Below are 15,578 nucleotides of genomic sequence, written 5' to 3'. Positions count from 1 at the left end.
TACACAGGCTGTAAAATGGTTAGTAGTAATGGTTAGTAACATGGACTCTAATGCAGCAGAGTCGCATAGATCACTTGAATCAATATCACAGTAAATCATAAATGCATCTTGTTAACCAATCTAGCTAGTTAGAGCTGGAATTATCTAACAGTGTCTTAGGTTATCTTTGTTATTCAAGCACAGTGGTTAAAAAAATGAGATTGCAAAGCCTAAAGTGTCATAACAGCTTTTGAATAACCAATGAGGGTTGACACAGAGACTACATCTATCTTTTAGATACAGTCTGTGGAAACAAGAACAGATAAATCCGATCATATTCTGGTGTATATCAATCTGTATTTGTTCTGATAATCTATTTGATTTTGACTTTCACCCTTGGTCAAGTTTTTTCGCGTTTTAATACCCACATGGCAGCATTATTATTGGTAAATTCAAATTAAAAGGTTGTGAATACCAGGCTTGACGTAATACGGGTCTTCCATGATATCATTTGATCAGTTTCATTATTATTTACAAATTGTCTTTCTTCCTTCACTGTAAAACCACACATATTAACTAAAAGTTAGGAAAACAATTTCCAGTCCCTCTCCCGGTACTGTAGTTTACACCTTAACCTAGATTTAAATATAAATTATTAGATAATGACTTTTGGGTTCACTGTTATGAGTCTGGTAAAAGAATCAAACTATATGATTTTTTGAGCTATCATTTTCATACTAGTCTCAGCTTAAATACATTATTAGTTTCAGGAGTAATTTGCAACATTAGCTGCTTCAACTGCTGCATTGAAAGGTCTATGTCTGGACCTATGTCTAGGTCCAGACATAGAGAAAACTTCATTTTCTCTATGTCTGGACCTCATATTTGGTATTGTTTCAATAAACAATTACCAGAAACAAACAAACAAACAAACAAAATTTTAAAAAGACCTGGACCTAGGGAAGAGTGCTTGTGTTTTAGTGTGTATCAGTGAGTTTCTCCTGATCAGATGCTCTGAAAGTTATGATGGACATCAGTCTAATGAAAAGAGAAGGAAAGGCTTGGAGCACAGATAAACACAGACGTGACCACTCACTGTAGTGTACTTTATTAGCACGTAGCCTCCTAATTAGCTATCTTCTATGGTTATAGGCAGAACCGCTGGTGACATGGCTAATAACGACCACAAAATTAGCATGAACACAGAGGGCTTTCCCATATCTGCATTTGAAATTAGTCTTTGCTGGAGCATGTAACTGGTCCACAATCTTTAATAGCATTTTATCTTACAGTACTTTCAGGCAATGTGTTGCTTACCAATAACCTACATTTTGCTCTTTATCACTTTATTTCTCCTGAAATAACAATGATAATAATAATGATAATATAACATGAACTAAAGAGTGTCCTTTACATTTCATCCTAGTAAAATAACCATCATTGTTGTGTTGGCATGACAGGGTTACCAGGAACATAGGCAAAAAGGGTAAGCACACATATGGGCAAGAAAAGGGGCAACCTTTACACAGCGCTCTTTGGCCTGAGACAGGGAACTCAGCTTTTCAAGAGGCAGGGACTGGCATTTTTGTGAATGTGTGTGGATGCATGTGGATATGTGTGTGTGTACACTGACAGACTTTCATACTGTGACCCAGATGGCTAAGGTAAATAAAGGTCCAGGAGTCACAGGCTATTTCTAGGGCTTGGTTTGGTCTGAGGATGCTGTGTACATACTGCCAAGAGCTGTGATGGTCAAGCCAAAGAAAACAGAAAAAAAACTGGGGTATGTTAATGATGAGGCTTCAGGCTGTGTGGAGAAGCTAAAGCAACGCTTAAGGTGATGATTACAAGCAAGGCTAGGTAATGTGGCAGAGACTGGGTGAGAGGGCTATGGCTAGGATTTGAAAATAATTAGGAGCATGGCTGGATAACATAGCTAAATAATGTGGCTGGGGGGAGGCTGGCTAGGCATGGTATGAAGATGATGAGTACCAGGGTTGAGCTGTCCACTCCACTGGCCCTGTGAGATGTGACAAGAAGCTCCGCTGGCTGCTGCTGTAGCTCAGGGTGATGCCAATGATAGGACTAATGCACTAATTATCACAGAGTGAGAGGAGAGAGAGAGTAAACAGAGGTAGAGAGATACAAAGACACAGAATCTCTGAGAGAAAGATGCGAGGTTTGATGAGTTCTGAGTGACAGCAGTATGACAGGACTGGGCCGAGGACAGGCAACTACTGTCTTTATCATCTTCCTCAACAACATCCTGCATGGCAATGTTATACTATACAGAGAATACGTTTAGCAAATATTTGATTTGAGATACAATAAAATAATAGAAAATAGCTAAACGTGTCAGCAAACACACACACATACTTATCTAACAATTGAATCAACTTAATAAATAAATCCTGGCTCATCCCATCATTTAAATTACCAAATCTCATTCTAATTCACACCTATACTTACCGACATATTATTTGATTATCAGTGGGTATGCCTGTTAACACACACAGTTAAAACTGCCATGCAGCTTTGCTGTGAACCTGTGTTAGTTCAACAGCATATTTGGCACATTTGTTTCCTGTTTTATCTAGACGGGCTCTTTTCACCCACACAGGGCTAGGGTGATAGGCAAAGTCAAAATACTACCACCAATGCAGATCTACAACCTTCCTAAAATTGTATTTTACAAACATGATACAGTGAAATATGGATCATTCTCCCTCAATTTCTCTTGTCAGTTTGAGGAGACCCCGTTCACCCGCTCACTCTCTCCTCATACTTATTTATCTCCACTTCCTGGGGCCGTGTTAGTTCATTCCCCTGTCGCTGCTCTCTCCTTTTTCCCTTGCTCCTCTCTCTCTCTCTCTTGTTTCACTCCTTGTTTCCGGGCAATTGGGTCTGGTTGCTGGTGGGGAGTAAGGGGCTGGGGTGGAGCTGCTGGGAACTTTGTGTATGTGTGTGTGTGTGTGCACGTATGCGAGTGTGTGTGCTGGGAAGTGAGCTAATAAAGGACGGTGATCCATGAAAGGCCTTGAGCAAAGACACAGTCAATTACCTAATGCCTGGACCAGACCGCAGGGCCCACGCTCACACATTCTCTCACTAACATACCCACACATACACACCCATGCATACACCTCATTTACGTATACATGGAGAAGGGGCAGTGGAGGGCATAGCTGGGAATTGTGTGTATGGGTGTGGGTGGGTGTAGATATGCGTGCGATGGAGAGTGGCGATTTATTAAATTGCTGTCACTTTTGACAAATTTGTGCAACACAAGTTGAAAGGTTTAGGTTGTGCTGCTCTGTTTTTTCATGTCTTTCTTAGAAGAAGAATTATACCTTAGGATCAAACTAATTCAACCCTATAAACCCATTACAACAGCTTTTAGCCCATTCAGACCATTCCCTCTACATGGGATAATTAAATAAACAAATAAACAAACAAATGATTTTTTTTTTCTTTTTGTTTAGTCTTTTCAGTTTTCATCATACCTCCTCTCATAACCAGTGTATATTAATCATCTGAAGCTCTTGCCAGTATGGGCTGGATGAGGAAATGAATTGCTGCCATGGCTCAGATGGTAAGGTGTACTTCCTGTTTCTCTGTGTGTCAGACAACAAGAAATAGCAAAGTTATACAATATAGTGCACACAGGTTTTCAGATTGGTTTTATTAAAACTGTTGTTTGCTAAGCACGTCTCTCACTTTCATAGGGCGAGATTCACCGGTGTAAAACCTTCCATGGATATATAACTACTGTCAGGATTTACTAGAGATGGTGCAGTGTCAGTTTTGAAACTAAGAGTTTGCGGGAAGCAATTTACTGCAAATAGTGGCATATTTAACTATGAAAGCATGTCTTATTTTGCACCAGAATAGCTGAGATAGTTGCAGCTGGGAGATTTGCTATATTTGGGATGCCAGCAAGCAACTTTATCAGAATTAGCACATAATTGGCACAGATGGACAGCACAAAGCTGTGAGTTTAGTGCCAAAGCTTTGTTCTTTTGTCCTGTAAGGCTTCACTGAATCTTGATCCTAAATGTCTAAATGAGTGGAGCTCCACATATTTCAGTAATACCAGTATTTTGATAAAATACAGCAAAACTGAACTCAATTTAACATGGAGCATCAAAAGGAGGAGGCGAATACCAACACAAGACACATGCAAGGATGTAGCTTACACTGGATTATTACGTTATTATAAGTTTTTAGTAACATTTCTGTACACAGCCCACAATGAAAAATTGTGTCGCTCTCTTTCAGCAGTGCTCACTCAAAGAGCAGCTTCTTGCTATTATCGAGTTAATACAGACACTATTTGCAGTAAATAATGTCTGTTAAAACACACCAAACAATGGGACTTGGACATACCTGTAGCTGAATTATGTTAGATTAATGTATGAATGTTCTAATATATTGTATATAATCTAAAAGAAAAATCCATCATCATCACATAATATAAAAATACTGGCGGCCACCAGTGCTACCACTTGGCCTCCTAGTAGATGCACCTATAGTATGAATTTCAAAATCCTAAGTGATTTGCAGAAAAGATGACCTTGCCCTTGACTTCAAGATCACTGAGATTCAAATTCATCTGAGATTTTTAGTAGATGCACCTATGGTATGAATTTGAAAATTCTATGTTGCCTCGTTCTATTGATAAAAAAATGTCAATATGTGTATGGTTCAGAATATAGTGATAAATAATGTTTCATGCATTTCCCCACGTCCACCTCCCGCCAGATTTATCCAGACAGGTCGGACAGAGAACTGCTGTACAAACCTAAGTCTCACTGGCTCAAGTTGACGTAGCTGATTCTGGGTCTCCTCTAGGTGCATGTAAGAGGTCTGCAGACATAACATCAATTCACGACAATGCAAGCGCTGCTCCCAAGCCTCTCCTGCTTCTCTTGAAAGACCCTGGAATAAAAACAGACAAAACAGACAGTACATTAGTTGAAAACTGATCGCAAAGTCACTCTTTTGCAGAATTTTAAAAAGACAGAGGTCAGTCCTCTGCATCTCTTCTCTTGTGACAGGAGACAGGCTAAGTGTAGAGAAAGAATAAAAAAGATCAAGTGGCAGGAGAAGTAAAACCAAGCATGCTAGTTCAATTTTGGAGAGAGGAGGATGGGAGGGGTATCAATTAAAAAGAAGACAGTTTTGGAGCAATGAGGACACTGTCGGCAATGGGTTAAAATCATGATTTGGGCTTTTGTGGTGATTTGTTAATTGAAATCTAAGAAATCTAAATGAATATGATAGTGGATCTTTTTTCATGTCCCCCTCTGTTCTCTTCTTTTCCCCTCACCCCCAATCAGTCCCAGCATATGGGTGCCCCTCCCTGAGCCTGGTTCTACCAGAGTTTTCTTCCTGTTAAAAGTGCAGCAATTGTGCAGGAAATATAAATAGTAAGAAGACTGAAATAAGCAACAAACAAGTGGAACATATATATAAAAACAAAAGAAAGGCACACAGTAACAATGACAAGTTGAAAAGTGCTTGAATGTTGTGCAAAAGACTTGGTCGGAGTATAGAGTCTTTGTGTAAGTGGCCAGAGGGATGAGGGTTACTCAGACCATGGCTGAGATTGGCAGATAAGTGGATGGGAGTGGGGTGTGGAATGGTTCTCTGTAAATATAGCAGTGATCTCAACGAAAAAGACTAAATTATGAATTGTTTAAACTCAGTTTATTTAAGAAGTCAACTTACATAATATCTGTGTTAATGTGGTTAAATTGTTAAGGTAAACTGAAGAAACACACACACAATTAAAAAGTCTTGAGCCACCCCTCATTTCTTTTTATTTTTCTTCCATGGAGACAGACTTTCTCATGATTTTTTACAAGTGGTCTTCAACAATAGTTCTTCAGGCTCTCTTTTTGTTTGTTCGTTAAGCCACATTACATTTACCCGTGATTCACTCAATCATAAAAAAGGCATCTAACTCAAGGGATAAACTAGACAACTTTTCGAAGAACCTATTTTAATTGGTATCTTTAGGCACTTTGTTACTTATTATCAATTCATTAGTTAAATTTAGAAAACATGCTGAAGATAACACAGTTTAAAGGCATAGCATAGTATTTTTGCACTAACAAAGTGATTCCCATGGAGCTAATAAGCTGAAAACTTGGCACACCTCAGTATGGTGTGCAGTTTGTCCTTAGAATATTTGAGGAGTCAAACAAGAAGAAGAGATCACCATGGCAATGGATCCAAAACACTGCCAATGCACAAAAAACTACATCTGGATTAAAAAAGAAAACACAAAAAACCTACAACAAAAAAACAACAACACACCATGGAAGACTATCAGTCATGGATTGGCTTCCCCAGAGCCCGGACCTTAACATTACTGAAGAAGTACATCCAGCTAACATCTAAGGTAGAGCTCTGGATTTATGTCCAAGAAGGCTGGAGAAATAGACTGCCTACAGAAATTACAAGAAAGCTGCCTAAGAGAGTTCAGGCTAAGTGCAAGAACAAAGGTAAAAAAGCTTGTTGGAATATATATATATATATATATGTGTGTGTGTGTGTGTGTGTGTGTGTGTGTGTGAGTTGTCCGTGTGTCCAGTGAGGTCAAATCTCAAAGTGGATGCTCTAAGACTACATTACTTAAGAACTTGTGCGAATAACGGCTAAACTTTTGGGAATGCAGATTAACTTAAATGTTTTCGCTTTGTTTAAGGTGACCTTCAGTTGTTGTTTGGTGTTAAAAAAAGGAGGGAGAATGAGGGGGAGAGAGACAGGGACCCTGTCCTTGCTCCTATCACCACGGGATCAGTGGCCTGGCCTGACCACTTCCACAGCCAGCACCTCAACCTTATCCATCACCACTAGATAGTTATCACACCAGAGATGGAGGGGGTGTGGGATGTAGGGGTGAGTGCAAAAGAAAAGGGGACTTCCTGCACTAATGACACCAGCTGAACACACACAAAAAAGACACACTATGAGGCACACATGTATAAATATAGACAATTATTCTTCATATCAACCATAGAGACTTTCCTAGGACACCATTAATAAACCTATTCCCATTACAGCCAGCTGGAGACATGCCTGCATGTGTATGTAAGTGTATGAACTGCAGCTAATAAAAGGAGACAAATATACGCCTCATTTCTGCTCACTTATGTTTTACATTACTAGAAACTAATACTAGGGAAAGCAATTTTCCATAAAGAGCCACAGAGTGGAAAATATTGCTCTTCAATAGCACTCAAATCATCATCACACACACAAATGCAAACACAGACACATGACACATACAGTCACAAACACACCACTGGATTATCCTTTACTGAACCAAGACAAATTCTCAGTTGAGAACAACCAAAGTAAATATTCAAATAGTGGCAACTCAGGGTTCGTCTATTTTCATCAGCCACTGGATTAATATAGTGCAGATTTTGACTGGTAACTGTCATATTTATGTGACAGTTACAATAATGAGCAATGATTCAATATGAAACAGTGGCAAATCTGTGCTTTTCTCTCTATGATATGTCCAAAGGTCTTTGATGAAAATTTACTCTGTAAAATGAACACTTTAGACAAAGCAATATATTGTTAAAACAATTTGTGTAAAAAAAAAAATGTGTTCACAAAATATAAGATCAGAAAAATGCTAATTTATTACATTTATTATTTATTAAATTAAATTTTAATTTCTGTTGAATGTATATATGTCGCTTATTTGCTTAATGGAAATAAAATGCATGTTTACCATGGAATTTAACAAAATTATCCATATATATCTGTAATATACAGAAACATATACATACATCTAAACTTCAAATTCAAGTAGAATGTGTATGTGAATGTGTATTAGTTTACATTTAGAACAGAATAGCCGTTTATTGTCATTGTACCTGTACAACGAAAATGTGGATAATTGTACAGTTAAATCGTTACCTGACACAGCACATATCATGTTGTTGTGGGCCACTAATCAGAGCTGTGCATGCAATTTTAAAATACACACACACACACACACACACACACACACACACACACACACACACACTGTGGTACACAAATATAGTAACACATAACTACATAGTCCCACAGAGTACTCATTGAAATAAAGGCACTAAACGACTCTGTGCAGTAGCCCCCAGGAGAGCTGTCTGCCATGCTTTAATGATGTCATTCTTCTTTAAAAGGAGTTTTAAAGGATCTCTGCTTTCATCAAGAACCATCCCCCATGAGGAAGGAAGGTGATGTTGGAGGCTTTAATAATTAGTATGATACTTTGTTAAACTAACAGTCTGTTTCACCTCTTGAACATGCTTGAATCCAGTTTTTCACACCATCACATCTCATCTCTTGTATATCTGCTTTTATGCTGCTGTATTTATCTTTTTTTCTACTTGTTTATGTCTTTTATAGCCAACGTTTTGACCATCATCACCTGCTGTTTCTTGTTGCCAATGGGAGGCAGTATGGGCCTGGAGCTGTAAGTTCTAGAGGTTTTGATCAATGGGGATCCAAGAGTCGCAGGGAAACTAGAGCTTGTTGAGCTTGGGATGCCCAAGAGACAAGCCTTGCCCCTGGAGGCCAGCCTGGTGGGGGCCTGGTACTTGACCTGCCTCAGCAGCAGCTCCATCTCATGAGGAGCTGGCCTGAATGGAGAGTTGAAGACCCCTGGGCACTGAGGAAACAGAAAAAAAAGAGAGAGAGGGTAAAAGTGTGAAAACATTACATTAGGATTTTAAAGTCATTAGATTAAAATGTATTTCTTACTAGTAATTACATTTTTTAAATTAATAAATCAAAATCAAATCAAATTTATTTCTATAGCACATTTAAAAACAATTTAGTTGACCAAAGTGCTTCACAATTAGTTAAGACCATGAGAAAACAATAGAAAAACAAATACAGATAAATGAGATGAGGCAATGACAATGTATAACATAAAAACAAAAAAAAAAACATAACAAACATAAAACAAGCCTGATGGTACTCAAACTGAAACTGAACTTGAATTAAAAGCTAATGTAAAAAGTGAGTTTTAAGATGTGATTTGAAAGACTGAATAGACTCGGAAGTACAAATATCATCTGGCAAGTTATTCCAGAGTCTAGGTGCTGCGACTGCGAAGGCCCAATCTCCTCTATGCTTCAATCGAGACCTCGGCTGTACTAAGAGCATCTGGCTGGACGATCTCAGTGCTCTTTCGGGGTTACACATGTTGAGGAGTTTGCTTAAATAATTGGGCGCCATACCATTTGAAACTAGTAAGTAAAAGAATCTCAAAATGAATACGACAATGAACAGGGAGCCAGTGTAAATTTGCTAAAACTGGAGTGATATGTTCATACATTCTAGCACCTGTTAAAAGACATGCAGCAGCATTTAAATATGCATTTAATAACAATGTACTGCACCTAAAAATATGAAATAAAAAAACAGGCTCCACGGAATGACATAGACATACAGCGAACATGATTTTGGGGCACTGATTTTGAAGCACCTGGCTGTCCACATGGATGCTTTAGTACTAAATCAATATATATAACTTCATTTAGATTTTGGAGAAGAAAAATAATTCAGTTTATTTAGAGGAACATCAAATCTCAGAATGGCCACCTACTGGGACAGGGACTAAACTAACAATTATTAGCTACTAAACATCAATTGTGTTAAAATTTTCCATCAACCTTCTTCCCTATCAATGGTCATGTAATCCATATTAACCTCCCCCAAATATCCCCACTTTAAAAAGGTGTTATCTTTTTAATCTTAAATGAATACAGGGGTGAATGCATGGAAGAATGGATAGATGGAAATCCTAAACACACACACAAGTACACATACTTAAAACTGTGCCTCTCTAATTCTGAACTGGGGTACAGATTTGCCACAGACAGCCTTGATGATAATTATTCAAACCACAGTTATTCTTTTGCCTGTGTCTTAATTACCAGACCAAAGCTTTGAGTTGGAACGCTCTGTCCCTGTTCTATATGCTAATAACACTGCTTTCCACTCTAAAAGACTGCAACAAGAGGGAAAGGGAGAGGGAGAAACACAGGGCAGACAGCTTTAACTACATCCAGCCAAACCTCGCTCCTTCTAAAATAACATTAAAAAATTAGTAAAATAGCAAATGTGTCACTATTAGATCATAAGCACTTTTGGTCTAAATATCATCCATTGCGTCATAAGAAGAAAGAAATTATTTCAACTTTATTCACTGCAATTTTTTTGACCCTGGGTTGTAGGTACAGCTTGATAATAGCAAATATCTAATAAGTACCTATTTAAAAAAATAGTGTTGTTGATACAAATAACTTGGGGGATTGTGTCAGGAAGGACATCCAATGTGAAAATCTACCAAATCAAAACTCCTTGTGACTAAGGGAGTAGTTGAAAGTAGTTATTATACAACGTCATAGTTTCCCATAGGTTTAGATTCTATATGTAACGGCAGAATATGTGCATGCGCATATATGTAATCGTGTATATATGCATACACGTGTGCTTTCTTAGATGAATCTTACACTATAAAGTAACATTTAAACGGTTGTGTTCTGCAAATATTTTACTTGTCAAGTACACTGTGACAAAAAAAAATAATGAAGCAATATAATTACATGCATCTCTAGTGAATCTCATCCCAAGCTAGGACTTAGGATGAGGACAACTACACCATCATGGATTTTAGTTGTTAAGAGTAGTACTTGCCCTGCTCTGCTGATTCAGTAAACTCATTCTTCTCATTGGAGACCCCCTCTAGATTGCAGGGGAGATTCAAAGCAAAGGAAGTACTACTATTAGACTGCCAGTTGCAGTCGAAGACAGTGGTGACAGATAAACAGGTCCCAGGCTAGTTGCTAAGCAGTGACTAAAATTTCAAAGTGACACTGGGGCAACTGTTCACTAATAATCAAAATCAGTAATCAATCATGCATAGGGTCACTCTTGAGAACAAAAATATCTTGAATCAGTTGTCAAATATATTTCTACAACCAATAATAAGTGTCCTCACTTACATTTATAAGATTCTTCCTTATAGATAAAAAACAAAATTAGCAAACGTTATGCCTCACCCCAATAGAGTAGTAAACTAATTAAAAGTGTGGACTGAGTAGTCATCAGAATAGTTTATATGATCAACACCAATCAGTATCTTGGAAATTGCTTGAAACTACAGGAGAAATGTTCTGCTTTAGGGATGACAGTACACAAGTCAAATAGGAAGTGACAGAAAGCCAGCAAAATACACAGACACACACAACGCATAAACAAAAGTAAATCTCACCACCCCTAAAGACACACACACATACACAAACACAACACATAAGCCCAAAAAGTACCAAGTACCAACCTAGCTACGGGAAGAGCAATGATGTTGACCCCAGGAACACAGCATCTCTGTCTCTGTCAGAGGGACTTGGGGCCTTTTGGTAAGCTGGATGTGAGTCTGTGTATTTTGGTGTGTGTGTGTGTGTGTGTGTGTGTGGGCTGGGGTCTGAGAAGTGAGAAAGGATGAACTGTGTGGGAGAGCCATCTATTCACTGCTGACAAGGTCAGAGCTACGGAGGGAAAGAGTCCCCTGCCATATGCAGAGAAAGAGAGGGAAGTATATAGAGAAAGATGGACAGAGGGCGGAGAAGAGCATATAAACTTTCATTCTTTCTAGTGTGTACTTAAAAGTAATGATAACAGAGTTAAAGAAACGTAACACAAATTATGTGGATACCCACAAGTTAAAGTATTTTAAGAATCAGGCCTGATGTGGAAAAACTGCAAACTTAAACTCCAGCTTGCATCAACTCTATGCAAATGTGTGAAAGTTTTGTGTATGTATGCATCTTCGGTGAACATGGGATGTCTGAGGACAGTAGACAGCAAGACAGGTAATGATGATGCTAGTTGTAAAGACATGAAAGAGAGAGAGAAAGAGGGAGAGAGAGAGAGAGACAGAGAGAGAGTAAGCAGAGTGCTGGTGCTGAATCAACAGTGACCACTGTGCTTTGTCTTCATTATTATCACAGTGAGGAGTCGCAAAGATGCGTAGATGCCACACACATACGAACACAGGGATAGCTGTGGCTCAGGAGAAAGAATGGCTCGCCCGCTAACTGAAAAGACGGTGGTTTGATCCCCAGATTCTTTAGTCTGTTGCTGTATCCTTGGGCATGATACTAAACAACGAGTTATTTCCAATTCATCCACTGGACTAAGAGTGTGTGACTGCTAAGTTAAAAATGCTTAGGCATAGAGAAAAGCATGACGTGTGTGTGAATGGTTGAATGATGCATATGATAAAAAAAAAAAAAGTGCTCTGAGCACTCAAATAGAGTAAAAAAGCACTATATAAGTACCAGTCCATTTACCATTTACAAATGTGCACACTTTTGCCAAGGGAAGCATCAGACTCAGCACATCAGAACAACCATGAGGACTCACACTTATGTTTGCACATATGCAACTGACCTCCACACAGCACACATCTGTTGACTAATAGAAAGGAAAAGGTCTGTGTTATTTCTCTGTGTAGACAGTTTCTGTAGGAACCCACCTCTCTGTAATGTTGAGCTCAATGCCCATGAGTGTGCCTGCATATGTATCTGAGCATGCACATAATTGTGCATAGCTGTATGGGTGCACATAGCGCTACACAAATGTGAAATCAATCCACAGGGTTGCGTTTGCTGTGTCATCTGAAGTGACTTTGCATCCATACATGTAACCGCAGTTAAGGTCACTTTGGAATCAAAACGTGTTACTGTCATTAGTCCAACAACTGTTTATTAATTACAGTATTTTTATTAAACTTTGCTATTTTCATGTAGCTCTGGTTAACATAAAATTAATATGTACATTTCCCTCTGGTTAAATATTAGGCTAATCATTATAACATTGTTGTAAAATGTGTGCAATAGTGAATGTGTTTGTGTTCCCATAAGCCCACCTGCTTTGTACTGAGGAGGTGATGTAACCGTTGAGCTTGATAGACTTTGGCTGTGTGCTCTTTCACCATATCCAGACAGTCTCTCTCCCTTTTCTGGAGTTCTTCCAGCTGATCAAGCTCCCTCCTGCAGGGAACATAAACCGCACACAAACATTCTTGCACTTCGGATTCATTAGGCTTTAGAATAGATATGCATTAGTTAGACATGTATAATAAATTAAAATCATTTTACACAATAACAGTTAAGACATAATTTCTCAGATTCCTAAGTTGTCAATCATTGTAATTCATATAGTAGCAATAACTCATCATATTTATATACTCATGTACAGTATGTTTTCTGAATGACAATGACTAAATGTACATTACTCTTTATTTTGATTACATTTAACTCTATACCACTTGGTTTAACAAGTAAGCTTAATGTTTTTTTAATACTACATTAATGTGTTGTATTACACATTTTCTGAGGATTCACCTTACGAAGTACTATATCTTAACACCATATAAATCAATAACTTGTAAATGGTGTAAACTTCAGACAAGTACATCTGTGCATGTGTTATTATGTATTTGGGAAACAGTTGTTGGTCGTAAAGCTGACAATTCCCTAAAGTGTCCTTCAGATGAAGGAAAAAAACTACCTAATCACACTGAGGGATACATGGAAAGACAGAGAAGCTCTGGGGCAAAAACAACAGAATGACACTGCATAGAAGAAAAAAAAGGCAAAGTAAGAGTGTAAGAGGCTATAAGTGGGAGGATGATTGATATATTTCATCATGGCAGCCAGGACAGGTCTGTCTATGACATCTGTTAAGCGAAGCTGGCTAAATGGGATGCATTAAAACCCCATACACACAGCAATTTAATTCCACATCCACACAGCAATGTTGTTACAAAGTGGTGATAACTTAAAAGGGGAATTGGAAACAATTACTAAATACACACATGCCGTCATAATATAAACACACACACACACACAAAGCAGGAGTAAAACCAATTTAATTCCAAGAGCACAATACCAATAAGAGTTTAACCATAGCTCATCAAGAATCCCGTGTCTGTTTCCCTCCTTTTTCCTTACTTCTTCTCCGCTGTTTTTTTCCCCTCTACCCAACTTCTGTTTTCAATTTCAATCCTCCATAGAAGATTCAGGGTATTCAAAGTGTGTCAGTAATCTGAGGTTAACACATTCTGTGGCTACTGACATTTAAAAACAAATCACAACAAATTCCCATTGCCTGTGCATTCTCATTCATTCTTCAGCACCAGACTCAATTACAATATAAATGAAAAATGCTTGCAGGTGTGTAAAGAAGAAGAGTGAATCTAAATATGTGCATTTGTGTAATATTAAATACAGTAATTTAATACAGTGTAGGTGTGTGGGGAGTAAATATTGAGGTTGCTTGGCCTCTATTTGTCCACCTAGCTAACAGGGATATTACTTATTAATGTAACATTTAAAGTCCTGGTTTAGGGACGGTGTTGTCCACCATATGTGCATGTCTGTATATATGTAGTCATTTCTGTTTGCTCAATTCTTAATAGCACCTTAAAAAGCTTGTAGTAATGTTTCAGGGGATCAGGACCTTTGTTCATATGTTCATATTTTCACATGTATCTGGGCTGAAACAGTTTAACTGAGAATATAGCAGTTTGTGCGTTTATCATAAATATGCAAGTCTGTATCTATTTTTATACTACATGTATGTCTATATGTATCTATATATGTGTGTGTTGGGGTGTTGGGGTGTTGGGGGGGGGGGGGGGGCCTCAATGAGTGACCTTTGCTTCCCTACCCCAGACCCAGTGTTATTAATTGCTCTGTAGTGGACAAAAGCCAAACAGATTTGTAACGGCTGAAGGCACCTCGATCTGTGTCGACCCAACCAGCCGCCACAACATACAACCCTCATTAGCCCTGTTCGGCAAGCAGCACATGCCCTCGCGCCTGTGTGTGTGCGCGTGTGTCTGTGTGTCTGTGTTTATAAATGTGTGTGCAACTGACTGAGTAAAAGTTAAAAGAAAGAAAGAAACACTATGTTTAACTCTGGAACATCTCTGGAACATGTGCTACGTCTGGTTTATCAGCCTAAGCTGATTTCTTGTAAAGATATTTCTTAAATTTAAATAGTATAAAAACATAGAACATTTGTAGAACATTGGTATCTGAGCATATACTGTGAGCCGCACTTCATATTTAAAATAGAAAGGAACAAAAAAAAATAATTGCTGGTTTTAATCAAAATTATACACATATGTATATAAACACATATGTATAGATTTACTATAATAGGTTAAAAATAAATAAAGTTACAGGTGAAAGATTATAGGAAAAATCTGAACAATCTGAACCAGCATAGTAAGGGAAGTATAAAAGAAGGGTCACCACAAAACCAAGTTTTTCTCAGCTATCACATACAATTTTTAATAAAACATTACTCTCCTGATGTACGTGTTCTCTTCCAGAATTAATGCAAAGGTTAATTCTGGCAACATCTACTTTTGGCTGTCATCTTATTTATAAGCGATCGCCATAGCAGGTAGCTCCGCATATTTGACTTTGTACACCAGATATCCTTCTTGACACAATCCAAAAGAGATATTTGGGTTTAAGTGGGGATCTTTTGCTTCTTAGACAAAT

At 38.1% G+C, this 15,578-nt stretch overlaps 1 protein-coding gene across 8 annotated transcripts in view; it reads right to left on the bottom strand.

The window, feature by feature from the left end:
* The window catches only part of spata17 (spermatogenesis associated 17), a 61,864-nt gene that overhangs the window by 34,545 nt on the left and 11,741 nt on the right, over nt 1-15,578 (bottom strand). For 6 of the 8 annotated variants that reach the window (XR_003220068.1, XR_003220069.1, XR_003220067.1 and 3 more), the window contains exons 6-10: nt 12,929-13,052; nt 10,696-10,743; nt 8,420-8,659; nt 4,781-4,917; nt 3,483-3,593 (exon numbers count right to left, since the gene is read on the bottom strand). Coding sequence is in view for 5 of the 8 variants with exons in the window: in XM_019359756.2 (XP_019215301.1) it covers nt 3,509-3,593; nt 4,781-4,917; nt 8,420-8,659; nt 10,696-10,743; nt 12,929-13,052 (634 nt within the window). In the remaining 3 variants the exon portion in view is untranslated. The other 2 variants (XM_019359749.2, XM_013277059.3) reach the window with 2 other exon arrangements.

Source organism: Oreochromis niloticus, linkage group LG1 (genome assembly GCF_001858045.2).
Source record: "Oreochromis niloticus isolate F11D_XX linkage group LG1, O_niloticus_UMD_NMBU, whole genome shotgun sequence".
NCBI classification, from domain to species: Eukaryota; Metazoa; Chordata; class Actinopteri; order Cichliformes; family Cichlidae; genus Oreochromis; species Oreochromis niloticus.
This window is presented reverse-complemented; position numbering and strand designations above follow the sequence as displayed.